This window comes from Acanthopagrus latus, chromosome 6 (genome assembly GCF_904848185.1).
Source record: "Acanthopagrus latus isolate v.2019 chromosome 6, fAcaLat1.1, whole genome shotgun sequence".
Lineage (NCBI taxonomy): Eukaryota > Metazoa > Chordata > Actinopteri > Spariformes > Sparidae > Acanthopagrus > Acanthopagrus latus.
The window spans coordinates 23,457,820-23,484,546 of record NC_051044.1 but is presented as its reverse complement, the minus strand read 5'-3'; the positions used below and the strand labels follow the sequence as shown (position 1 = coordinate 23,484,546).

At 40.6% G+C, this 26,727-nt stretch overlaps 1 protein-coding gene across 2 annotated transcripts in view; it reads right to left on the bottom strand.

The window, feature by feature from the left end:
• The window catches only part of slc2a9l2 (solute carrier family 2 member 9, like 2), a 102,042-nt gene that overhangs the window by 49,187 nt on the left and 26,128 nt on the right, over positions 1–26,727 (bottom strand). For both annotated transcript variants that reach the window (XM_037100574.1, XM_037100573.1), the window contains exons 7-9: positions 19,359–19,491; positions 8,782–8,969; positions 4,546–4,656 (exon numbers count right to left, since the gene is read on the bottom strand). In XM_037100574.1, the coding sequence (XP_036956469.1) occupies positions 4,546–4,656; positions 8,782–8,969; positions 19,359–19,491 (432 nt within the window). The remainder of the gene's footprint in view (positions 1–4,545; positions 4,657–8,781; positions 8,970–19,358; positions 19,492–26,727) is intronic.

Here is a 26,727-nt window from a genome sequence, read left to right as displayed (position 1 = left end):
GGAGATTTTCTTTTGTTTATTCATTAGACTAAAAGCTAACGGAGCTAGTAAAGTGTGATGAACTTGCTGCTAGCATACATCGGCCAATCACTTGTTGGAGTACAAAGTGACATAACAAGACAGGACAGGATGGTGCAAGCTGGTTAGCATGATATCTTTAGTAAACATCTCTGCAACACAGTAGCCAACAAGAACATAATGTAAACACTGTTGTTTCTTGACTCTCTGTGGATAATCTTAGTTCACTTATTTAAAGTTTCTTACATAATGATCCTTTAATGACTTGCAACCTTATAAACTACCAATGGAACTTGAATAACTGACCCTTCTCGCACAAAAAACGGTATTCCACTTCTTGGTAGGCTCTACAGAGGTCAGACTGGTGACTTCACCCTGAAGGTTGGCAGGACTAATGTCTGGACATTATTCATCACATAACTAAGCAGATGAGCCATTACAGATGACTGGCCACGGCTTAAGGCACCACTGGCACTTCACATACAGTCTCTCCGCTATGCCTGGTAAAAAAAAAAAAAAACTTGGGAGGGGCTCTGAATGAGGAAATCTGTCGCATAAAGATACAGTAACAATAAAGCTTTGACCGCCTTGCAAGGCTGAATAATCAGCACACAAATGACCTTGTAGGACAAAGACATGAACGGAGAATACTGATATGTTCACCTCATCTATCTATCTGTAGGATTACTGGAATTTTAAAAGCTTCTCTGCTACCGTCAGGTCAGTTTTTTGTATTCTGTGTTAATTTGTTTGGGTTTAGACTTTAATTTGCCTTTCTGGGCAACAGAGTGTGACGACAAAGCCCGATGTGTGTGATTTAATGTGGGATGGCACACACTTCACAGTTCCCGCGTGTTAGCAAGCCGGATAGTGACAAGTGTGTCGCAGTGAAAGGGCGATGGCTCAGTGGGGCACTGGAAAAGAGGACACGAGCTCAGCAGATAGCATTTTGCATTAAGTAATCCCACATACTGACATTTTTCTTTTTTCATAACGTGTTTCCCAATGGCTTTATCACTGTTGAGTTAAGCTCAGAAATAACAAAGGAGGGTATAAAAGAGAACAAACGCGTTAAGAAGAGCTTCATAAATATGCAGACAAGACTTTGGTTGATGCCTAATTATGCATTCAGACTAAAACTAAGCAAACTAAGCTAACTGAAAGATATGAACAGATGCAAGGGGACATGAACGGATAGAATTTGACTCCGGGCAGTGTGAATTGCGGGGAAGATGCTTGACTCGTAAACATCTAAATAGCACCAAAAAAAACCAAAACTGTTATCCCAAGTTGTGTGACGTCACTCCATGAACACACAGAGATGGGAGCATGAAAGGAGAGGGCCTAAAGGGAAAATGAACAAAACGACAGGAGTTAGTGCTTTTTTAAAACTCCAACCAGTAGTGGACTTAGGATATTTGAGGGGCAGGGACAAAAAAAAATAAAAAATTGCATCATCTGTACGCACCAGCAGGTAGGCCACCTGAACAGGTGGGTATCACAGTTGTTCAAAGACGGATTCCTGCTGCTTATACAGCAATTTTCCTGATACATTTCATCTGTGACCTTCTCTATCCACACGTTTTTGCAATGCTGAAAAATACAGTATTTCAATAAAAAGGCTGACTCATCCGCCTATTACATATATCTTGAACACCCACTTATTTTACTCAGAATCATCTATCAATGCAGTGTTAGACCGACAGTTTCACCTCGCTTGCACCAGACCATATACATGTACCGCAACCACAAGCTGGTGTCCTTGTACTGGATGTGCAAAAAACTGCCACAAGCAACAACTAAAATTCCCTTAATAAGCTGCTGGAGACAGAAGGTGTTATATTAGCGTTGGAGGAGATAACACATTTGGTCGTCCTGGTCGGAGGACAATCGTTCAAGGATGTTCCACTCCAGGGACATGATTATTGGATCAAAGCGTAAAATTTTGACCAATTAACACATGAAGCCGTTGCGAAGACATCTTAAGGACGTTACAGCCCGTGTCTCTCAGTCAGATACTCTGTTTAATGCTCTGTGATCATAGTGCAGAGTGACAGACCTGGATGGCATGATGAATGAAGTATCTTAAATATTCACTTTAATGCTTCTTTTTGCATGCAAAGAAAGAAAAGTTTCATATAATAATTTAAAGCAAGTTTGTGTTGTCTTTGTGGTTTTGTTTGTCACTGCTTCACATCTGTGACCACATACTGTAGGGACAAGCAGTCAAAAAGGCCCAATCCCATTTCCAGTTTTTGTTCCTTACCTACCCCTTCAGAACGGAGTTAAAATTTCCCATTATGAAATAGGACAGCCGTTTAACATGTGATCATTTGGCGTCAATAACATGTATGCAAATAGATGCCACTGGGCACTTTTTTGGACACTGTATTCAGCTGTGGTGATTTCTCTTGTGTTACTGTGTCAAGGTTTGCTCAAGACTTCACGTTGGCAATCAAGTCATCAAATAAAAATCAACACAACTTCATGATCTGGCCACTAACCTTAGTGTTGGCTTTCGGCTAACAGAAGCAACCCCTTGTAGCAAAAGCAGCAGCTTTGTTGAAATTTACGGCTTCCCATTTCATCAAGGGCACATTGAAATACATCAGAATGTGGGATTGTCATGCAGAAATCAGCAATTACAATATAGTGTTAGCTAGGTAGTTAGTTAGCTACCCAGACATCAGCAAACGAGTAGAAATTGTTTTATGCTTGTTGTAAAGATAAGGACTGTAGTACATTGAAACAACAGAGAGTTTCCATAAACCCTTGGTTCAAACTCTGCCTCTAATAAAACCTCAGTTTGGAGGGTTGTGTCATCCTAAACACTTCACCCTAACCCTCTGTCCTTCTATCATTGGGATACCCCGAGCCTAGGCATAAATAAGCAAAGCGGGTTTGGGATTGGGCCCGAGTCACCAAAACATCCTCATATTGCTAGCACCAGTCCAAGGGACCTCAGGGCTACCATGGAGAGTCGGCTAAACATGCCATCTGAGACACAACATACAGCAATAATAGATTGGTGGGAAGTAACCAATTACAACAATGGTACAAAAATGAAAATCTGTATGACTTATATTAAGTAAAATAAATCAATTGGTAAAACCTTCTATATAAAAATAAATTGGACTGCACAGGTTCAATCAATTTCTTACTTTATGATATATACATGTACAACAATCCATAAGCAACAGTCCTCTCCTTCTCTCTTGCTTGGGTACTCCTGGGTACCTTGCCTGGGTACTCCCAAAACTCATTAACACTAGACTGCAGATGTGAAAAGACATGTAATCTATCCTCGTAGATGCTCAGTATTTATAGCTATAGTATTCATAGCTTGCAGCGGACCTGCTCGTGCATACACTGAGCTTTTTATTGCACAGTGTTTTACCCCTTGTTGATCTGGATATGAAAATGACGTGCACATGTGTGAGAAAACACACAATGTGTTCTGTTTGTGTGCTGGCAGCTCTGTGTTGTGTGAAGGCATCACTAATGGAACCAGAGCTGCAGCTGAGTGCACCCTGTGGTGTATTCAACTTGTCATGTAAAGAAGCACATATCACAGGATTTTGGGGGATTAAACTTCACCTTTGAAATGTTTGCCACTTAAATGAAAAAAGCCACAATTTACAGCCAGGGGGAGACTTTGATTTGAATATCATAAATATTTGACGCTCCTGAAACCACAAATCAAATTAATCTTCCTCATCGGATGTCAAGGTTGCCGTGATGGTGAACATGCGGCTCATACAAATCAGTAGGAATGAAGTATCAACACAGTTTGCTTCCCTTAAGAAAAGATGTCAAAAACTGTGATTTTCTTTAACCAAAATAAATGTTGCCTTGTATGTATTTGCTATTTCCCTGGCAGTGGATGAGCGACACACACCCTTCTCACTATTATGAGGTAAATTAATTAATCTAATTTGTCTTATTCAACCTTAATCCAAACTGTTGGATATAGTAGTTTCATTGTGAATGCCAGTCTAATTATCATTATTATTTGCAATTTAAAAAAGGTGGCGTTCATCAAAGGTAGCTGGGGCTGAGTTGGCTGCAGATCATGGGGGAAAAACGGCAGGACAGGAGAGAAAGCCGATATCTGATGGTTACATGCTGGTGTTTGAAGTCAGTCACCTCGCAGCCAAGTCGCTCAGTGGGTTTCTCCTCCCTGCTGCAGATCAAAGATCAGCTTCAATCACATTGCGCTGAGAGGAATCACAGAAATAGATCGCAGCCCGCACAGGGCATATACACACTCGATTAATGAAGAGACATGAGTGGGCCTTTCTTACTGAATCTGGCACTTCCGACTACATCTTGTCTGAAACGTAACACTTGGTGCATTTATCCTGACGCGCGGGTGTGTTTTCCTGAATGGTTAAAGTATCGAACCAAAAAAGGGCACGACCTGGATTTCTTAAAGTTAAACAAAACGAATAAAAATGAGTATTTATATCAAAAGCAGCTTTATGCTCATAATCAGACAGCTGTAAAGTCATAAAGTTCAATACTCACTGAGGCGATGGCAGCCAAAGTCTCAATGGCCCCGGTGCTCAGTGTGATGTAGGGGATGATGTTCTTGGCAAAGCCTGCCTCCAGAAGGATCCCATTTGTGTAGTACCAGATCTATGGAAAAGAAATTCAAAATTCATTTTTAATTTCATATTTAATAAACAGCATCTCATCTATAAGCCAGTATCAGGCCCAACAGTGGCCAAAGCCAGTTTGTAGGTCTCATGGTAGTGTACTGTTTGTAACTTCCTGGGAAATCATTTAAAATGTTGATGACTCATCCTGCACTGGAGGACATATATTATTTTTCTTTGTTTCACAATGCTGCCATGCATGTATAAAAAGAAGAACGCTGGCAGAGGAGTGTGTCGCTTGGGGACCGGACCTCACAGATTACTGTACAGAAATACAACTTTATGACTTGTACAAATGCCTACCTTTAAACCTTCATTCAGTGATTGAGGTGAAACTGGGTCATGTTTCGTGGAGAAATGATTTGTTGGTGTGGCATCTGCCGCCCTCGGGCTGCTCTGCCTTGACCAGCTCTACTTGTTGCTAATGTAACTGCTGACAAACGTACTGACGACCAGCTGCTTCACAGTGACCAGCTAAAGACCAGGATTATACGTGGCATCCAGTCACAAAGATTATAATGTTTGTGTGACATTTTAAACTGATTTCAGGCTGGATTCTGGTGACCATCTAATATCATGTGTCCACGAGGCCCTTTAAGCCATCATTGTCCCTCTCACAGGTGTAGAATAACTAAACGCAAATGAGTGTGTAAGTGTGACTGAACTGAGCAAAGGAATGTCATGGGGACAGGAAACGCTGCATCACTCCTTATGAGCACCTTGCATGGCTGCCTCTACCATAAATAAATGCTGTTTGGAGTTGCATTTCTATCGCGCTTTTCCAGTCCACTGACCGCTCAAAGTGCTGTACAACACTTGTCACATTCAACCATTCTCACACACGATCTGATAACAAGATGACCCACTCTACTTCCAGAGCCACATCCGCCCACAAGTGTGTTAAATGCGTGTGAACTTGACAAGTGTTGTCAGTCCATTTACCACCCATTTACTTCTGTTTCAATCAATCAGGAGCCTCTTTAAACACTTCGAGTTTGTTTCTTGTGTTTCACCCAGTTTACTGTTCCACAACACTTAACCGGATCAACACCACCACTAACATTTCTAAAAACATGAATAAAGACCTCCTTGGATTTAACATGCCCTGCAGCTGAAAATCTGCATAAATCAAACATATTTTTCTCCACATTCTCGCCTATAACCTGGCTTGCACTTCATCTTCATCCAGTGATCCCTTTGACAGGGAACGAGGAGAATACAAACCATGCAGGCGTTGTCAGAAATTGTGGTTTTCTTTTTTTTCACACAAGCCGAAAAACTGGAACTGTGACTGGTGGCAGAAATGTATCTCAGTTGTCAGCACTCAAATTCCCAGCAGCACATTGAGAGATCACCATGTCATCCTCAGACTATAATCTATACAGGAGTTATTTGACAGTGATGGGGAAGTGGAATGAAATCAAATAAAGACTTTCCGTGCGAGCTAAATTACATCCCTGCCTTCTTGGGATGAAAATGTATGCAAATGAAGTCCCATTCATATCTATGATAATTCAGATCAACTTCATGATTCATAGCTTTGTGTTATATTACCAAAAAGTCAATCAACCTACCAAAGATGAACATTTCTGCACATTTGATGATATTCTCATAAAATGAATTTTAGGAAAGCTAACATTTTATTGTCATGAGTCATGAGTCATGAGTCTTAACATGATCGTTTTTGATCACATTGCTCTCACTAGTGGAGCCTTTAAGGACAACTTCACCCAAAAATGAGAATCCAGTCAATACTTACCCCCATCTACATCATAATGAGGTTGAAGTTTCATAATCCGCAAAACCTTTCTGGCGCTTCACAACAAAACAGCATTGCAGCATTTTCCTTAACAATTGAAATATCTGGGCACTTGTTTTAAAATGTGAAAAAGTAAAAACAACAGAAAATAAACGTGAAATGGCTCCAAACAATTTGTTTGCCGTAATCCAAGTCAAGAGACATTATTAACACACTTTTTCCAACCGAAGTCTTCACCATAGCTGCTAAGCTAAAAGCATTAGCGAACAACCCATCTGAAGTGCGTGCATGAGCTAAACTAAGTGTTGAGGGAGTAAATGTGTCAAAATCAAATTTGGATTCTCAGAATGTCTGGGGACTGCACAGGACGAGCTGTAAGGAGCCATTTTGTGTTTTGCGTTTTAAAACATCTCGTGATCTGCTTAAGTGGTTCGGAAGAATGCTACAATGCTGCTTGGCTGCGAAGCTCCAGAAATGTTTTGGGGACTATGAAACTTCACCTGACTTCCCAGGAAGGAGGAGATAAGGAGATAATTAAAACATTTTCATTTTTGGTTGAACTTATCCTTTAATAGACACACAGAATTTCCAAATTGCATATTGCTTTTCAATATAACATGAGCTTACTTCTCTTCTCAACATCGATTTAAAAACAGTGCCAGTATTTTAGTTTACCATGAAAATATTGCTAATTTTCAAGCATTTAAGCAAATTTAGTTCATCTAAAGTCAGTCTTTCTGTGTCCACAGCTGTCAGCTTTTTATTTTAAGTGGCAGATGGCAGCAATAAGCAGAAGAGTGGCAGCATGTAGGATATCTAGACCAGACAGTCTAGGTTCCATAATTGCACAGTACTTCTGCTACTGCAGAACAGCAGAAGATGGTTAGACATCTCTTCCTATCAGTAAAGTGCACAGGACAGAGTGAGTCACAATGACTTGTTCATGCTCGCTGGTTCTCATGCCTTCAGTGAAACTGATCCTCTGGACTGCATGAGTAGTTGTTATTTTATGAGTCATATTTCACCACTGTAACATTCTTTTCTAAACGTCTATAACAGATGTTGTTATTTTAGAACAAAGCCATGAAAATAACTTAATTATCTTCTTCAGATCACACCTGTGCATGCACAGAGCTGGCTCCACTGATTTTTTTTCTTATTTGTCACATTGTTAGGAACTGATATGTGTGACAGCATGCCATTTCTTCAGTTAATGGTGCAATATGTAAAAAAAAAATAAAAAAAAAAAAATAAAAAAGTCCACCTATTGTATTCTTTCTCAAAACAAATAGGGGATAGCATTTCCTCAGAGTAACTGCTAACTGCTGACAGCCATAGCTGCCATTAGCTAGTTAGCTCAGTTAGCTGTGCAGCTATCAGGGGTGTACTGGAATACTGGAGACATTTTTTACCTATACAGAAATGTCTTCACCATATCAGCTCAACAACAAGGGAAAAAAATCAAATGTCTGTGTCTTTATGTTTAATTTTTTTTTGCACTATCCAATTCTAATGGAGTGAGCGGTCCTGCAACAAGTTGACTGAGGCTGCAGGACACGGGAGCTTTTTCTTCCAGGAGCTCGATAAAAGGCTTTTGACTTGATTAAATCTACCAATTTCCAATGTGAGAGTGAACCAGGCTCCACATTAAAGCTGAGCTTTTCTATATTTCTCTATTAACAATGGCTCAGACGTCTATGTCTGACTGAAGAAGATTGGCTATATTGATGAAACCTCAGTCAGTTTCACCTGACTCTGCACTCCCCCTGAGTTAGTGTTAACGGCTTTTTGATTTACCCCCACCACTCCTATCAACTTCATTCCCAGCAGCAGCAGCCACTGCATGTTCACTACCTGCCTAGCGCCACTGGCAGACAGATGGCTAATCAGTGACTTGCTGGTGAACGTAATGTACCATTTGACAGCTCAAGAGACATATTTCTCTCTTGAGACTGTGGTGACCAAAATAAAGCACTTCCTGAAATAAGTGAAGCGGAAAAACATCACAATCAACTGGGCGCGTTGTGCATGGTTTGGGAAAGGAGAAAGCAGAATGGCTCGTTCTCTTGTCTGAGCCTCTCCAGTAAAACCAAAACAGGAATCATTCTACACGTTCCTCCTGAATCTTTTCACCACGACCAAAAATAACAGACGATGTTGACCGGTTGTGTGAGCATTTTGTAGAAAGTTAATTCTTTTAATTATCTGAACTTTGATAATAGAAAATAATAACAAAGTCCTAAATGTGCTGCGCTGTAAGAGAGCACTGTAGAGAGAGCGCTGAAAGAGTGAAAACAAGATTACACTGACTATCTTGAAAGAGGTGAAATAAGAGCTGCATCTTACAGCGTTGAGGCCACAGAGCTGATAGCAGGCCATGGTGATGATGATGGTGATGAGCTGCCAGTGCACAGCTGGGTTCCTCAGCAGCTGTAACACAGATGCTCTCTGTACGTTGTCCTGAGCTCGAGCCTCTGCATGGACCTCCTCCAGCTCCTGGGACACATCCTTCTTTCCCAAAAACCTCTGGAAGGCTGAGAAACAAACACATACAGAGATACACACACATTGATAAATAAATGTATATCCGCATTTTAAAAAAGGACACAATAACCATAAATAAACAACCAATACGTTGCGATCAAAGAAGTTAAGGATTGCTGAGCATGTGAAAAAGTATCCTCAAATGGATATATTTCTTAAAATAGACCATTAATTGTAAGTTGTTGTTGTAAGTTTTAGCAACTTAAAATGATTAGTTTACTTTGCTTCGTCATTTTGAGGCAATTAGTTTCCTCCAAGTGAAGTCAACTTGTCAGATTTACAGTGCATCCAACAGCAACATCTCAGAGCAACTGGTAGTCTGGGGTAAAGTCAAGCGGTCTCCATGAAGAAAGACAATTTGATTGCATGTCAGCTAATGCTTGATGCAGGGGTTGTTTTTTTTACCTGAAATTTATTGTAAGCAGACATTGTGATTGGTTCTATATCATCATTGTAAATTTTACAACATGTTAAGCTAACACATTTTTTTCTGCATCTGCATATACTGTCTAGAGTGTTTTAATATTTCTGTGGAGTGTAGGACCATTTACATGGGGATCACTTTTAAGCAGAGTGGACTTCATGGCTTTGTTTTTTACAGGCTCTTCTCTACAAAGCTGTTATAATGCTGATGAGTCAGTGGCTAAATATTTGTTGTTTCTTTTTTTCAATCTCACATTGTTTGCTTTTACTGTGTTAATAAAAAACAGCCGCATGTCAATGAGCGATGATGAGTGGGAAGCAGTTTCGTATATATTATGAGAATTTAGGAGAAATGACTGTAAATGTTTAACAAGGATGTACAAGACACATTTGTTAGGCCTGAACACTGTGAGTGCTGATGAAAACTAGGAATGTAAATGCGGTTGTGTTTGTCATCGTTAAAGCTTCACAAGGTGCGTCAGAGAGATTAGTAGCATATCCTCAAGCTAAATTCTGGTCCTGTTGTGTTCTCAGTGTACACGCTTCCAACAACCATGTGACTTTTACTGCATCACAGATGATGAATTATAAGGATAAAATATAAAATGTTCTAAAATGTTGCATCATCCTCAGCTGACTGATTCGTATTCATGGCCACCAGAGATAAAGGAAGTATTCGTATGTTAACTGAAGTCAATTGGAATACAGTAAAAGTACTCATTATACAGAATTACATGTATCAGAGTAAAGTATATTATATGAACAAATAATTATTATAATTACCGATGCATCAGTGTGTTCATTATTAATTTCGATGCTGGTGACCGTGGTGTAGCTACTTAATATAACTGATCTGCTGGGGGGCTTCTGAATGGCCCCAATGTATGATCTTAAAGGGAACCCCATATGAGAGCAATAGAGGCAGGCAGGCTGAAAAACGAAAGGCAAGCTTTCAAAAAATAAAGCAGAAGTCAAGAAAATCCAAAATGCAAGCAAGTGAAAAAGTTGGCAATGAGGAGGAACCAATAAATCTACAGAGAATGACAGAAACAGACCCAACAAAGAGTGACTAGTAAGGAAGTGGGCAACACAAAAGCTGGTAAACAAACCAGTCACGGGGGTACACTGAAAAATGTTGGGGAAAAGACAAAAACAGGAAGTGGAAAATAAAACATGGCAGCCATGGATATGACTCACAAAATAAAACGGGGAACAAATGAGTAAAAACCCAAACTGTCAGGGATCAACAAAATATTATTTGAATCTAAAATATATCATGATAATGTATAATTCAGTTATTATTTTAGGTACCTTAAAGGTTCACTTAAGTAAAGTACTTGAGTAAATTGTTATTTTTATTATTATTATTATTATTATTGTTGTTGTTGTTGTTGTTGTTGATGTTGTTGTCATCATCGACATCATTATCATCATCATGACTACATTTTTCTCTCAGTCAGAGACCTGTAGGTATATTTGTGTGTGCAGAGCTAACCAGGCTTCATTTGCAGCATGGCCAGCTGAATGTTGTGTGAACTTGAATCTGATGGACCCATGGGAAAGAGGACATGTAAAGATGCTTCGTCCTTCTCTTGAATCCCTTCTCATGTAAAGGTGAATCCTGGGGGGTTATGGGAAGTCTAAGTGGGTACAGGTTAAGGACATGATCCGGAATATCAAATCTCTCCACACCTACGGAGACCAAAAGCAGCTCATTACGATGTGGGAGTTGGACGGTTCACAGGGTGGACAACGACTACCCGGGAGGCAGGAGGACAAACTCAAACCTTGTCCAAGGACTCCAGGGTGTTATGGTGCGGTGCGTGTGAGGCATGAGTTAAAATGCTGAAAATACAAGCCTGGAACTCCCTGGTGTGCTGCAAAGGAATGTACTTGTCCCACATACCCCATATACTCATATCCCATATACTGGTGCTGAAAAATAATAGCCTCATGTTGGATGTGTTTATTCTGCACTCACATGAGGAGAAGAAATATTTCATATATCATAATTCCCCTAAATCCTTAACAGCATGAGTGCAGAACTCAGCAGCAGCGTGTTAGATGTTTTGCCCTTTTAGAGCCAAAATGGCATAAAACATGGGAGACAAGTTCCTCTCACCACTGTTGTGAAGCAGACAGAAGTGCCATGTTCCACTGTAAGTGAAAATTTCACCAGCTAATGCCTCTGACTCAAACTGTAAAACATGCTTTGAATGAGTAATGATCCAGTCAAGCCACTGTGTGAAGAAAAGAAAGTGAGTTTGCCAAATTCATATGGTGGCCATTTTCCTTTGACTTTAGGGTCAGCGTGGGAAGCTCAAGTGCTAGAATAATGTTATAACGCTGGGCTTGAGGCTGTGAGTTGTATAAACTTAGGAGATCTGACCAATTATAGCTTCCTGATTGATCATAAGCTGAAAAGAAAAATGATGGTGAAAATGGGGGGGACATGGGCGTTTTATTTCAAGGTAAAACAACATTTGTTGATGAAATATGTTGTTTTACTTTCAAATACAGCCTAATGTCCCTCCAGATTTTCACCACCCGTTGCCTCTTCATTTGCCAATCAATCAGAAAGTGGCTGAAAGATAACAGATTCTCTACACTTAAGAGACAATCAACCTGGAACACACTTCAAGCTTGAACAACATTTTAGCTTTCCGCCTGGAGCGTGACTTAAGAGGAAAATGGCCAGCATTTGAACGTGGTTTATTTCATCAGATACGGTGTGTAAAATGGCAAATGAAAAAAAATTTAATTGATTAAAAATAAAACACTTTTTAAAAGAAACAGACCATACTCACAGCTGTATAGGTCGTTTCTGCAAGCCTATTACAGGCCATATTTACGTTTACTGGTAGATGGCAGTGACTGGGGCAAAACCAGGATGTCGGGTGACGTTACCTAAAGAGTTACAAAGTCCATGTAGGGAGGAGGTTGGAGTGGACTGATGAGAAAGAAAGGACTTTCACCTGGGAGACCACTTGTGTAAAGCCAATGATGACTTTTTGAACTAACGTTCTAACTAACTTAACTCACAGCAAAACCTGGTCTTTTCCTATATCATGCAGATTAGGTGCCTGCATCGTTTTGGAAATAATCTGTAATAATCTGAAATAATCTTATTCTGTCGTTTAGGTGTGCAAATGTGTTGGAAAAAAAAAAAAAAAAAAAAGATCTACCGTGATGAAAGAGCCATCAGAGAGTGAAGGGAAGGAGAGACAACATGTTGCCCTCTGTGAGATCTTACCGCAGTCTAATTATTATCCAAATTAGTACTATCCCTGCTGATAGAAAATATTGAAACCTTCTTTGATCCAGAGTCACACTGGGGCCACTGGTGTCAGTAGCACCACATGGTATTGATGTTTATTTGATAGTGGTGGGATGTGTAACAGTGTCATTCTCCCTGTGGACACAACCCATTTTATTTTCCCCGCAGGAGGACAGTGGGGTTCCACTCAAAGTCACTGTTGTGGCCTGAACACTCGCAGCGCCACAGGGAAGAACCGCAAACAGCTTTTAAAGCACCGTGCAGCCTGACTGACAGACCGATTGCACGCCATTACTGTGGGAACAGGAAGCCTTTTTAGGCTGTCTAGAGGGCCAGTATGGACACATTTTGAATTTAAAGGATGATTAATTTATATATCAGGTAGTCTCTTGGATGCTGTTCAGGTGGTGAGAAAAAAATGCCTGGGTGCTAGCTGATAATACTAAAGAAAACTAAAGCTGTTACTACAAACAGAGCAACATTAATTTAGACTGTAAATCAGAGCATTCACAATAAGCACCTGACATCAGCATGGGAAGGTGCGTAGAAACAGCTGTTCATGGTTTTCTGTGCTCTCTGTTTGTCTTTTCTCTCTCCTGTTGACTCTCTCTCATGTTCCCATCATTTCCCTTCAGCTGATCGTTACAGGAGAAATTGCGTTGGGGCTGGGAGCTCTATTTGCAACCGCGGAAAGCAGGCACGTGAAGAGACTGAACAAAGTGACATGTTCTGTCCCTCTATCTATCGATCGATCTGCTCCGCTCCGTTTCAGTGCTATGGCAAGCACCGCGACTATAAATGCGCCCCCTGATTTAGCCATGCAGCCCCTCAAAATTTCATAACATAGATGCGCACTTTGCTCGGGGCACTTACAATAATCATATGCCAAAACATGGGAGGTATAAAACACACAGCTTCAGGTGTCCCTGTGTGACGTGAATGCTTTGTCTCTTGCTCTTTTAGTCTTTTTCCAGTGGGAACTGGGAATGGGAATGAAAAAGGAATGTAAAAATAAATAACATTAAATATTTTTTTAAAGGCTTTGATACTGACAAAGGAGAAGCCTAAAAGGTCCTGGATCCTGGATCCTGTTCCAGCACAAATGAGGCCCTTAAATTATTCAATATTCTTCTACTGTCCAAAATTCTAATGAAAGGTCGAAAACACTAATCCATAGGCCACCTCTGAGTAGTTTCAGACTTCACAGTAGTTTCCCAGTGTGGGCCCCTAAGGCCATTAGTCCCTGCTGATGATGAAAATCTTGAATTATCCATTGCTTTATGGTCAGTAACCTCCAAAATCAGCTGTGCACTGTACTTTTTAGTAAATGTTCCTCAAACAGGAGTGAATCATGTACTTGCTGGAGACTATTTTCAACGGCACATTAAAACGCTTAATCAAAACATCTTGTGCACTGATGAGGTGCACGTGCTTCTGTTGGTGGTGATGCAGGAACATGTCAACCGCTGCGGCTCATTTATGTGTTCTCAGTAGACATGTCCCAAAATGATGAATAATAAAAAGTCTCTATCAATAAGGGCATGTTACAATGATCGCTGTCAGCTAAAATGAAGCTAATGAAAATCAAAATCGGGCCTCGCCTTCCTGTAAGTTACTCAGCCTCCCAGCGTTGCAGCGCGGCTCTCTTCTTGCACAGCCACTCAGCCTCCTCACTGGCAGTAATTCGCTCAGCATGACAGAAAACTAAATTAAACTTGGCTGTTGTCTGGTTAAAGCGCTCTCCACACAGCCAAGGATCATTTGTGAGGGGAAACCCTTCCGCTCTGTAACAATCCGCACAATCACAGGAGTGTTTCTGTGGTTGCAACAGCAACTTTTTCAATTCTTTCCGGAGGCACATGCAGTCCCAATTCATATTAGTTGAATAAAGTGAGGTCATACACTTAATATTTTGCGGAGACCCTCAGTATTCAGATTTAAGTGTTTTTTGTTCAACATTCAGGTAAATTTATGTAGCAGATACCTACAGTTAAAGGACATGAATCGGGAAAGGGGCCAAAACAACTAAATGTTCATTATATAACCTTAAAATAGTTATCCCACCGTTCACAAACAATAACATGTTTATTTAACAATGAATTAAACAATTGTAAAGGTTTATAAACAGTGATGTTTATTCGTAAAGTCTTACCCATAGGGGCAGTTGAGGGAGCACAAATGGGAGTGACAGCAAAACGATCTTAATCCCATAGAGCCTGATATCAGACAGAACCTCACAAGCCAGGAAGAAAGATAAACCTGCATGTCTTACTGTAAACAGAGACCAGTGACCTCAGCCCCCTGCCTTCAGCCATTCTGACAGTGATCATATAAATATCTATCTATCTATCTATCTATCTATCTATATCTATCTATCTATCTATATATCTATATATATATAGATATATAGATATATATATATATATAGATATATATGTGTGTGTATGCATATATATATATATATATATATATATATATATATATATATAGATAGATAGACAGATAGACAGATAGATAGATAGATAGATAGATAGATAGATAGATAGATAGATAGATAGATAGATAGATAGATAGATAGATAGATATAGATATAGATGCGTTACAAGTGGAATGTGATACGTCACGCTTTCTTTTTTATAGTCCCAAAGTAAATGTGTGCTTTTTGTATGTGTCGGCAGGTTCAGCGCTGGGAAAAGACAGACGGACACTGAACACAGTGGGGTTAAGGCAATCCTAAAAACATTAAGCGCAGTTTTGCAATCACATTGACCGCGTTAAGCCTACAAATCTATCTCATCTACAACCTCTGCAACCTTTAAATGGAGGGCAGGACCACTGCTGATGTGAGTCGCACCACAGACGAGACGGGGTGCAGGAGAACGTGCTGTTCCTGTCTGACACTGCGTGATGATAATAGGACACTACAAGGCCGCCCCTCAAGATTTCTGTGTGCTGACAAACAATTCCCCGACTGCAGTGTTGTAACACAAGCCAACAACATTGATCTGCGGCGTTTTTCAGACTCGTGCCAGCAAAATCTTGGCTGGCAGTGGGCAGGATGTCCTTTCACCGACGACTCGTCTCTTCCCGAAGGAGCTTTTCACACTGCCAGTCACTGTCGCCACATTTTCCCAGTGGCTTGTTTGTCGTCTGTGTGTCACATTTGAATTTTTTTTTTTTTCCTTGTGTTTTGATTTAAAGATATATATATTTTTTGTAATTATTAGTTGATATGAAATTCTTTTTGTTGCCTTTTCATTTGCTCACAGTTTGTATTTTTGATCTTTGGACTTTGAAACTAGTGTTATTAAAGCTCATTTGTTGTTTCTTATCCTTGCTGCATCTGTATTTGGGTCTTCAGCTGTTTGTAACTATAACAGTACCAATAATGATAATTTAAAAAAAAAATAAGCCTGTGTGCTAAACTTCAAATCTACGATGTGCTAGATAGATATCCTGGAAATTTAATTCACTTGTTCTTGTGTTCTTGTGTGAAATTACAAACATGGTTTGAACTAATTGTGCGCTCATGATCTGTCGGACATTATAGTTTGTTCAACTGGGATCATTCTGTGAACGCCCTCTGGAGTCGGAACAGTCGGAGAAAAGTTTGGTACATGAGTTGCAGAGTTGACATCATATGATGCTGGACCATGACAAACAATAGCATAGTAAGTGTATCATTTACTTTTCTCTTCCTGACAGAACTGACAAGCCTGGGAAATGGGACCATTGGATCATTGCAGCAAGGTCGTGTCTCTGACCAAGCAAACAGCCAGTCATAGTTTAGGATCATGGGTCTTACCTTCCCCTGGTTACGCCCCTGCATTTTTCACGAATTATCAAACCAAAACATTATTTTTTGCCTTTAATAGTTTCCGAATTGGCATAAGTTTGAAATTGTCTACACTTTTGGCATGGTTTTTAGCTAAACTGTGGTTGATTTATAGATAAGACAACACTCACTCACTTCTCTTTTTGTCCTCTGTGTCAGTAAACAGAGAAAAATCTTCCTCATTCCAACTGGCTGAGCAGACTCAAGGCTGGAATTATTTATTTGGTTGGGAGCAGCAATAAACAAAGACAGAAGGCATAACGAGAAAGCGACCTAAAAATAAGAAGTGCTTCATCAAGAAAGGGTACAAGCATTGCCCTTGAATACCAAACGATAAAGTTTGCAGATTAACTGCACTGCACAAAGTTAGATGTGAGTTCTCAAAGGGACACCATTGGTATTCATCATAAAATGCACAAAAGGAATGTGCAAAACACTTTCCTGATCTGCACAGAAATGTTTGTGAAAGTGTTTAATGGACCTTTAAAAGCTTCAAAAGAAGATATTTGTTATTATTAACTTGACTCAACTCAAGTCACAGTTGAGAGAGAATAAATAACTTGAGATGCGACTTGGACTTTGAAGTTGTTGAAAGGAACTATCATTCTTGACTTGACTGAGGACTTGACTTGCCGTAAAGGTGAAATATGTTACAATATTAGTTGGAAACATGAAGTAAAATTATCCAAAGATTGTGAAAGAATAACAGTTTTGACTTAATAACCTCGATGTATGTTGAAGAGATATTTACTGAAGTTAGCTTGCTAATCTGGTGATACGCTGCCCCCAGTTTGAACTGACCAAATGACTTGAGTCACAAGTCTGCAAATCATTCTTGATATCTACTAATGTTTCTGTCAGATATGTCAGATAAGGGGAGGAGAAGAGACCCCACATGAGGCGTCTGAATGTCTCACTTGCTGTATGTGCACAGTGGTGATGATTTACTAGATTAACAAGAGCTAAATGCCATGAAATCAAACAGTGAATCAACAAAACGTAACTTTCCTGGAGAAAGATGGCTGAATATTCAGCATCATCGCCATGTTGTCCAATGCTAATGCTTTATGTTTGCGTCTGACCCGAGCTGCCAACCAAAACTTCAGTATTTGACGACTTGGGGATGAGACGCAGCAACAGGAAGTGACATCTTGATGCCTCAGTTATTTCCCATCTTCACAAATTTGTATATTCTACTAGATGAGAATTTCTGGCATTTTACTGCCAGACAGCTAAAGCACGAAAAGAAGAAGTATGGTATAACAATCTGTTTGATATGCTAAGATGATCGATACCGTGCAGTCAAAAACTCCTTGTTGAAGTGGACTCTCTCATTTTATGGTCTGAGTATCGACATCAAAAGAAGTGCTTCATCAGCTGTAAAGTCCTCTGACACGGAGTCTTTTGTGTAAGTCTGGGCTCAATAGAAACAAACACGATGCGCTGCTTTACAAAGAGCACAAGCAGCCGAACTCTCGGAGGATTCCCATCTATAATGTATAGATGAGATCATCAAAGAGCTCAAAACGCCCCAGAGAAACTGATCAAAGTCATATCTGACGTCACTTTCCCCTACATGCTTCGTTAACACATGCAGTTTGAGCTCTGCATCTACCCCATGCTGTTTCTCCTCATGTCACAGCATTTGAACATTAAACAGGATCACGATAGATTTACTGCTATGAACTGTCTGTTACAGTCCGTGCTGCCTAAAAATGCACTCAGATGAGTTGAGAGCTGAGCACACATAACGTACAGCGCGGCGCGGACGCTCTTGAGACACTGACACAATTTGTTCGTGGAACTATTGTTGTCATGGCATGTGAATTATTGTTGCCCGCAGATTTTCACTGAAACATCTCTCCTGAGATTAATAAAAGAAAATTGTTGGTAACTGAATCATCCATTGAGGATATATGGTGGGATATTATCAATGGCCAAGACTTGCCGCTGTTTGTGCCATCCTTTAGAATGTCATGCACACGCACATGGAGTGTGCACGAGTGTTGTAAAAAGTTTTGACTCAACTCTTTCATGTCCTCACAATAGATTTGTCCTCACCAAAGCCGAAAGAGAGGCGGAGCGGGAGAGACATGAGGCAGAGATACTGTGTCAGGGGAATCTGAGTCATCACACTCCTTCTCTGAACTCAGAGTTTAACGCATCGTCATGAGACACATATTGACATAATTTGGTGTGACTCACGCCTCTCGGGGATATCATTATCCCCAGCTTTCCTCGTGGACATGAACGCATAAATGCACATAGAAATCACAGAACGAAAGACACTTCAGAACTTGCCTGGGAATCATTCAGGCGATTCAGAAGTCATCTGAACAGCTATAGAAATATCGCCAACAGGGTGACGACAAATTTAATACTGAACAGACTTTTTTTTTCAAAGTGGGAAAAGTTCTTTCTCAGGGTAGGCTACAGATTCCAGCAGGACCAACACATCCGCTATGGCTTTAATCATCTTTTTATTAGAGTCCATTGTGTGAGCTCTTAGGGCTCTGCAGTAGAGAGGAGGAGGGGTGGTGACAGGGCTGGCTGTCATCCTTCAGAATGCTGCAGATGTGAAGATGTGATCCAGTGTAGGCAGCTCGAGCCCATTATTTCCTAAAGTGTCTTTATAAATGACGTACCTGTTCCGGACTCGATTAAAATGACTGTTCATGCCAGGTAATGTTAACATCACACCTTCCTCCCAAAGCTACAGTATAGTCTAAGTGGGGCTTACGGATAACTTTTGAAAACTTCACTACTAGATTATGGTGCGGCGGGCTGTACACTTTCTTTCAGACGTTTCTCGAGTGAGAGGGATGGCACACATGTTTACGGTACCTCTCTCTGCTCCGGCCTCATCCCTCCTCTCCATCAGCAGGAAGCGAGGGCTCTCGGGGAGGAAGGGCAGCACACACAGCTGCAGCACCGCTGGCACCGCCAGGAAGGAAAACAGGTGGTTCCACCGGGACACCTGCAGTCAAAGCATCAACAAAAGGACATCAGAGCTTCAAACAGGGATAAACTCACGTGTGTTGTTGTGACTTTCTACTTCCTACGTTTGTCTTCTCCCCTATCCTTCCCGTGTGTACAACTGTGTTTCACTGACTAATCATTCCTGTGTATCAAAGCCTGTGTTTTCTTCTCTCTCTTTGTCAGCACGTCTGTTCTCATCCCATCTCCTGCTCCTCCTGTGTCTCTGTGCCTTTCTCTTGAGTTTTGTCTTGAACTTTCCCTTGCCTGCCTTTTTTTTATGCGTGCTTTTGGATTCTGGACTTTGGGTTTTCCGCTGCCTCCCACACGGTGTCTGCATTTGGGTCCTCACCATTTTGACAGGCCTTAACCGAACAGACAGCAGATTTCAGTTTCGTTAAGTCTCTTCTACTACATTCATTTACATTGTGTTTGTAACGCTGGCTTGAAGAGATGTTTTCAAGTGGCACATCCTTCCCGTCTTTGAAGTGACATTGATCAAGGGCGTTCTTGTCTTTACAGATGTGATGAACTCAATAATTGAGCTGGCTGTTTTCCCAGTCACTGCCATAAACAAGTGAAGTATAAAATGATCGGCTGAACATGAGGATAACATGCTGGGAATATCTTAAGCTTTAGCATGACAGACGGATGCAGAAGTGATTGTAGGCTGCATGGATGCAGGGAAGACAAATGGCCAAACATGAGCGGATGCTTAGGGACGCCGTTAGTCATTTAGGTTGTCTCAGTTCCATTACATGGTGATTTCTTTCCGAAATGCCCCAGAGGCAAAATATTCATCAAAGCCTGATAGATTTATGGATGCAGGTGGTAAACATGGTCTTTTCTATGAAGAACTTTGCCACAACAACAACAAAGAGCACATGAGCCATTCCAGATAACCATGGATTTTGGAGAATATAAAATGTCTGATTATTACTGAGAATATAGTTTCCTCGGAAATGCCTTTGTGTTGAGCATGTTGTACATTTTACTTGACACAAAGTAGCCCTCGAATACATCGGACAACCTGGCTTGTTATTAAAGCGAAGAAGAGTGAGGAGCAGTCGGTGTTGATGAAGGATGAGGTGACTGACCTGACATCACACAGTCAACACTCATGCACGTCACACACCACACAGGATCAATGACCTATGCCCTGCGACCGCACACTGACATGCTGTGTGTGCATACCTCATACAAAACACTGCCGTTAAGAAAGATGACAGGACACACAGCCGCATCTATTTCACAGATCTATGCATCATGAGGGATATTCACAGAAATGCAGCAAATGTGGAGCAGAGGTGCCCTTTGGACAGAAAATCAGGCCTCCACTAACTAGACGTCTGTCGGGGATTCAGCTGCGGAAGTTGCATCCACAAGTTACATAGGCTCTGAATGTCATGACACTTAGGGAGTTTTAAGTATTTGCTATACTATGTGCAGCTTAACTACAGCCATAACTGTAGAAACAATTATTTAAACAGTCAAAGATTTCAATTAAAGCCATATTGCTAGAGTGTGCTAACCCTCTGGCACAAACTGGATTGTTCATAAATTCTGAACGCTGTTGGAATTTATTTGTTTTGCTGCTCAGGACACCACACTCAAAGAGCAGCAAAGCGCCAAAAGTGTTTCAGGAACTTGTTTTTCAATTTATTTCAGTTTCAGTTCAACAGTAATAAATGAACGTACATGCTTGGATATTCATTTTGTTTTTCTGAAGTTAGCCTAGAGATAGCGGTTGGCACTGATGTGTTGTGTTAAAATGTTAATATTATTTAGCTTACACTATCTTAATCAAGCAGATGTATTTAGTTAATTAGTTATAGATCAAATGAGTATGCTATTCCAAGCGGGTTAGAGCCAGCTAGCTCCTGACCCCAACTGCTGCGTGCATAAATGTGAGAGCAGTACCAATCTTTCCATCACATTCTGGGAGAGAAGGTTGAACTATTTCCTGAAAAACACAATTGCTGTTGTTTTGTTTGAGGGCATGGATGCCCGGACACCTGTCGTGCTCTAAAGAAATGTGAGGGAGGCTTAAAGAGACACCTTCCTGAAAAGGTTTGAATGTGTTTGACGCATAAACAGTCTTTGTTTATAATCTATTCTAATCAAATCAGTATAATGTGGTCCAAAACCATGAAGGAAAATTACAAAATCTTCATCTCTGAATTAAGTATTTTCAAGAGCGATTTTGTGCCATGTTCGAAGAAGTATTCGAACAGATAAAGCCCGATCTACTTGATGAGCCACACTAGTGCATCAGAATATGTTTACACACTCACACTGTTCATCAGCTTGACTTTAACTTTGTCCTTCCCCTGTTTTGAATTTATCACTGACAACAGGACTAATGATCTCGCTGAGAGTGAACCAAAGCTTTAAAGCTGCTGCTCGCAGGTACTGGTACTGATTACATTCAAGATGCTAATAGCAACTTGGGCGAAATGAAGACAAAGATTACCAGCGCATGTATAAAAGCTTAAAGAAGGCGATAAAAAGGATCAGCTTCAGTCCAAAGAAGAAAATTCTTTTGAAATTCTTTTTGTACCTTTTGCACATTGAATATAAAGAGCACATACAGAACAATGATGAATCATAGGTCCAAAGGAATACCCTCCCATGATCTGTCCTTCCCATGTGTACCTAGTTTGGATCTACATCTCCATGTCTAATAGTTGATCACTAAAAAAGACAAACATTTTACCATGTCAGTTCTGCACGAGTTTCTTACTTACGTTAGTAAAAAGTTTGGAAACTCAACAAGCAAAACAAAATGGAAAAGTTTAAGCTGCCACTCCTCACTGAGTTTGTGTGAAAAAAGGAGCTCCTAGACACTTTGAGGAGGGAAACATATTACATTCATATTTTATATAAACACTAATGAGAGGGGAGAGGAACGAGACTGAGTGAATCATTACAAAGTTGTGCAGCGCAGTTGAACTTTCGGGGCTTACTTATCTTTCTCAGTCAGGCCATTTAGAGCTATTTCTTGGAATACTCAAATAAATAGAAAATGTATGCTCTTTGAAAGATAAAACGAGCTTGTCTACACTGATAACTGTCCAGCTCATTGCTATGAGCTAAAGCATGCTGCGGTAATGCCGAGCCCAGAGTCGTTTTGTCCCAGCTGGAGACGAGTGTGGGTGATTTAATTCACGTTCAGCGAGCATTAATATCTGACGTCTGTATTACATACATTTTCACATCAATTCTCCTAACGCCCGTATAATTTTTTTGTTACGATGTGACAGTTCATTGACGTTGACCGCACTCACAGGCCGATTGTTTGCCGGGCCTGTCAGACGTATCAAAAAAAAAAAAAAGGGAATTCTTTAATAATGTAAAGCACAAGGAGAACATGGAGACAGATGGCAGGGTGTCACAATGCAACACTCACATAAAACGCCTGCGGTATTTATCAGGTAAGACTCTGGCTATTAGTGATATACATAGACATGAACATCTTTGAAGGCAAATGAAGAATGATCATTTGTGCAGAACAAGGTCGCGGCAAGAACACCCACCCACATACACTGAATGCACACCTCACTGTGTCCACCAGCAGCAGCCGGTTCACCCCGTGACTGTGCGACAGAGAAACATGATACATGTCTTTCCTGTCTTGTAATGGAAATATCAGGTGGGCGCCACATTTGCAATGCGTCCAATCATAAAAGCTAATATTATCTGTGTTCAGTCAGTCTTCATCACTATAGCTAGAACAATCCCAGAGTGAGAGATGAATCTGCGTCGAGCTAATCTTTACTAAGTTCCAGCAGCATTTAATTGCTAATCTTCATTTCCACAGCGAGCAGTGAGATCTAATTGGCCGACAGTCACTCACTGTCAGCTACAGGTAGAGATTAATGCAATTATACAGTATAATGTTCTGTTATCCGGGATGAGTAATTTTTAATTAATCCAGTGATGCACATGGCATGCCAAATGATATGAACCTTTAAAGGGGCACTATGCAGTTTTGGAGAAGAAATTCACACTCAGAAATTTACCATTTACAATATTAATAAAGTAATAATACAAAGTCAGAAATAACCCCATTCCATGACTGAATAACCAAGCTGCTCTCAGAGGAAAATAAAGTCCCAGAACACTAACCCAGTGAGGGGAAGGAACCGGTTTCCCCTAATTCTTTTTCCTAGTCACGTCCCTGTTCGCTCCCTATTACCTGAAAGATAAACGTTCCCCTGGAGTTATTGTATCTCTTTAAATATGATAAACGCCTTCTTTCACATTAAATTCTCCCGAAATGAAAAGCTTGTTGGTAAAAGCCTCACATCGTCATGCTCCGAGCCTGTGGAATCCTATATAGGTGGGGATCTGGCAGGATCAGGAGAAGCCCATCACCTGACCGCCTGTAGCTGTTTGTAATGATTGTCAAGTCCTCTGGGAAGCTATTTCTCTGATGCTCTGTCAGAAAAGCAAATCAACAGTTTGCCCTTGTAGGTGTGTGCTGTCCCATTCTTAAGATATTAAAGCGACGCTCCTTTATAGATTGGAGAAGAGGTATTACAGGAAGGATTGATATGGAGTCAATATTTACTTAAAGCAACTATAATCAATATTTGTTGAATGACAAGGTGGAAACAATGTGAGAAGGAAGTCACTCCAACAGAGAGTTGTGAGTTTAAACTCACTGTTTAGCTGTCTGCAAATTTACTGTTTCGGTTCAATCAGCCTATTTTTTCAATGAAGAATCTATAAAAGTCTAATGGACACTAGCAGCTCAGCAGACATAGAGAGTGTCTAGCTGTTGAACGAGTGAAACTTATAGAAGCATGCAACACACTCGCCTCGTGGTCAGGTCAGGTCTATCCTTGTGTGTTGTGTTAATTTAAAAAATGCTTAAATCTAATCTGGCCACCAGCCTGACTGGATTACTTGTAAAGTAGTTAAATAAACAATAAATCATGTTCCAAAAACACTCAATTCCTATTGTTTCTTGTTTGTTTCTTTTCTGTTAAACTGCGAGATGAAACCACACACACACACACGCACACAGACGGTACCTAAAGGCAAATATCAGTGTCATTTAGAATACCACATCACTCTGACATCTGAGACCCAGTGGGACAGCCATCGAAATTGAATTGCATTACAGTGACAATCACACATACAACAATCCATTGATTTGCTGCCCACTCACACAGCCCTCTGGAGCCACAGGCAGGTGTGATGGATAAGGAATATAGATAAGGGCCTGTTAAGGCCACGGATTCCAACCTTACTGATGTGAGCTAGATTACCCGGTGATGAATCCAGTGTCTCAGGAGACTTAAGTGGTAGGGTGGCTAAAAGCCTGTTCCTGCTCTAATGCTGGAAAAACATGCGCGTCTACTGGGAGAAGGTCAGTGGGTAAGCATGAAGGTTAGAGTAATTATCATTTGTCAAAGCTTATCACCATTTGGCTCCTCACAACAAGTGGCACCTCAGCCCAGCTCCCGTTACCAGAAGCCTCCGCTGAGAGGAAACCCGTTTGTGTCACGTAACTAAATGCCAGCAAATTATCCTCAGATATGTCACATATCTCTGTGATGCCCTTGTCATATGACGGGGACAGAGGCTGTCCTGAAGGGCGTCGTGGAGGTGATATGAATGCATAACAGTGGCTGCATGAAGACACACAACTCCATATGATATTTATAAAGGTGGTCTGTAGGTCGAGGCGATGGATGGGACAACCCAATACTTATAAATTAAAAATGAGAAACTGCTCGCTCGAAGCTTGGACACTATTCCCGGGTGTGTAAATGTCACGACGGTGGAGGAAAATGCGAGAGGGGAACTTGGTCAAATCCTCTGGAAAATAAAACCAAGCATGAGGGGATTCACAGCTACACTGAGGCTCACACTGGCTCTCCAAACAGAGCTGATGTCTCCCTAAGGTTAAAGTGAAAATACGCATTAATTGTGTTTTATTTTGAATGTCAAATTCAAATGGCTCAAAACGTACCAATGGATTTTACTCCAGAGCATGGTACATATACATGGTATAGAAAACGCATCATTTTCCTTCCCGTTGGATTAGACACAAAGGAAAATCGTGGAGACAGTGAAGCAAACACGAAATGGATGAAACCCATATGTGGAAATTATGTAAATCGTAGCTCCATCCAATATTCACTGGATTTTGGAAGAATGTTCGCTGCTCTTCAGTCATCAACGTTGGAATGAAAGCAAGCGCACAGCTGGAAACATGCAATACTGTTAAGTACTAAGCTCCAAACAAAGCGGGATGTGGATGCGGTCGAGATGATTGCAGCTTTGAAGTATATATCATGTGCAAACAATTACACAAACAAATGCAAATGCTGTTCAGTCCCATGCCATGATGTAACAGCAGGTACGCAGGTGTAACAGCTGCGGGCCACCAAAGTGAAGTCAAAGTAAAGTTCTGTATTGCTGCTTTAAAGGGATCATCTGCAAAATAAGGCCCGGATTCAAAGGGAGCTCAAAAAACATAGGGGGCAGAATATCACCAGAGAAACCAACCAATGCTGCTCTCTGCAAGCTAGCCTTGACTGTAGCTAGCTACCGTTAGCTAATTAGCTCATGGCTCAGCTAGTCGCAATGGCAAATGTATGTTTGCGCATGTTTTTTAAGGTACACAACTCCGACAAATTAAAAATAAATAAACCTATTTGCATTTACCTATTTATCCTGAAGATGTTACAAAATAAATGCAATGATGCCGCAGAATTTTCCAATGAGATCACTGCATTATTTATTATTCATACATAGCATTTTTTTAATAGGCTTACAGACTCTAAAGCAGGGGTCACCAACACAGTGCCCACGGGCACCAGATAGTCCCCAAGGACCACATGAGTAGCCCTCAGGCCTGTTCTAAAAATGAAAATTGAATATTGATATTATCTGTTTCTGTTTTGTTATTTCAGAAGTGTATCAAACTGGTAGTCCTTCATATGACTCAGTACCCATGAGGTAGCTTTCAGTTTCAAAAAGGTTGGTGACCCCTGCTCTAAAGGACAAAGCACAGCCCAGTACCACTAGCACCATAGTGCTTGCTGGTTGCTAGTCTAGTAGTTCATTTGCTAGTCTAGTAGTTCACTAGTAGCTAAAAAATGTTGCTTTATTGCTATACAGTATTTTGTGCTATATTAGCTAAGTCCATGATAATAAGAGCCTTAGATTCATATCATCCTTTTTTATTGGAAAAACAAAAAGAAACGGCATAGAAATGGCA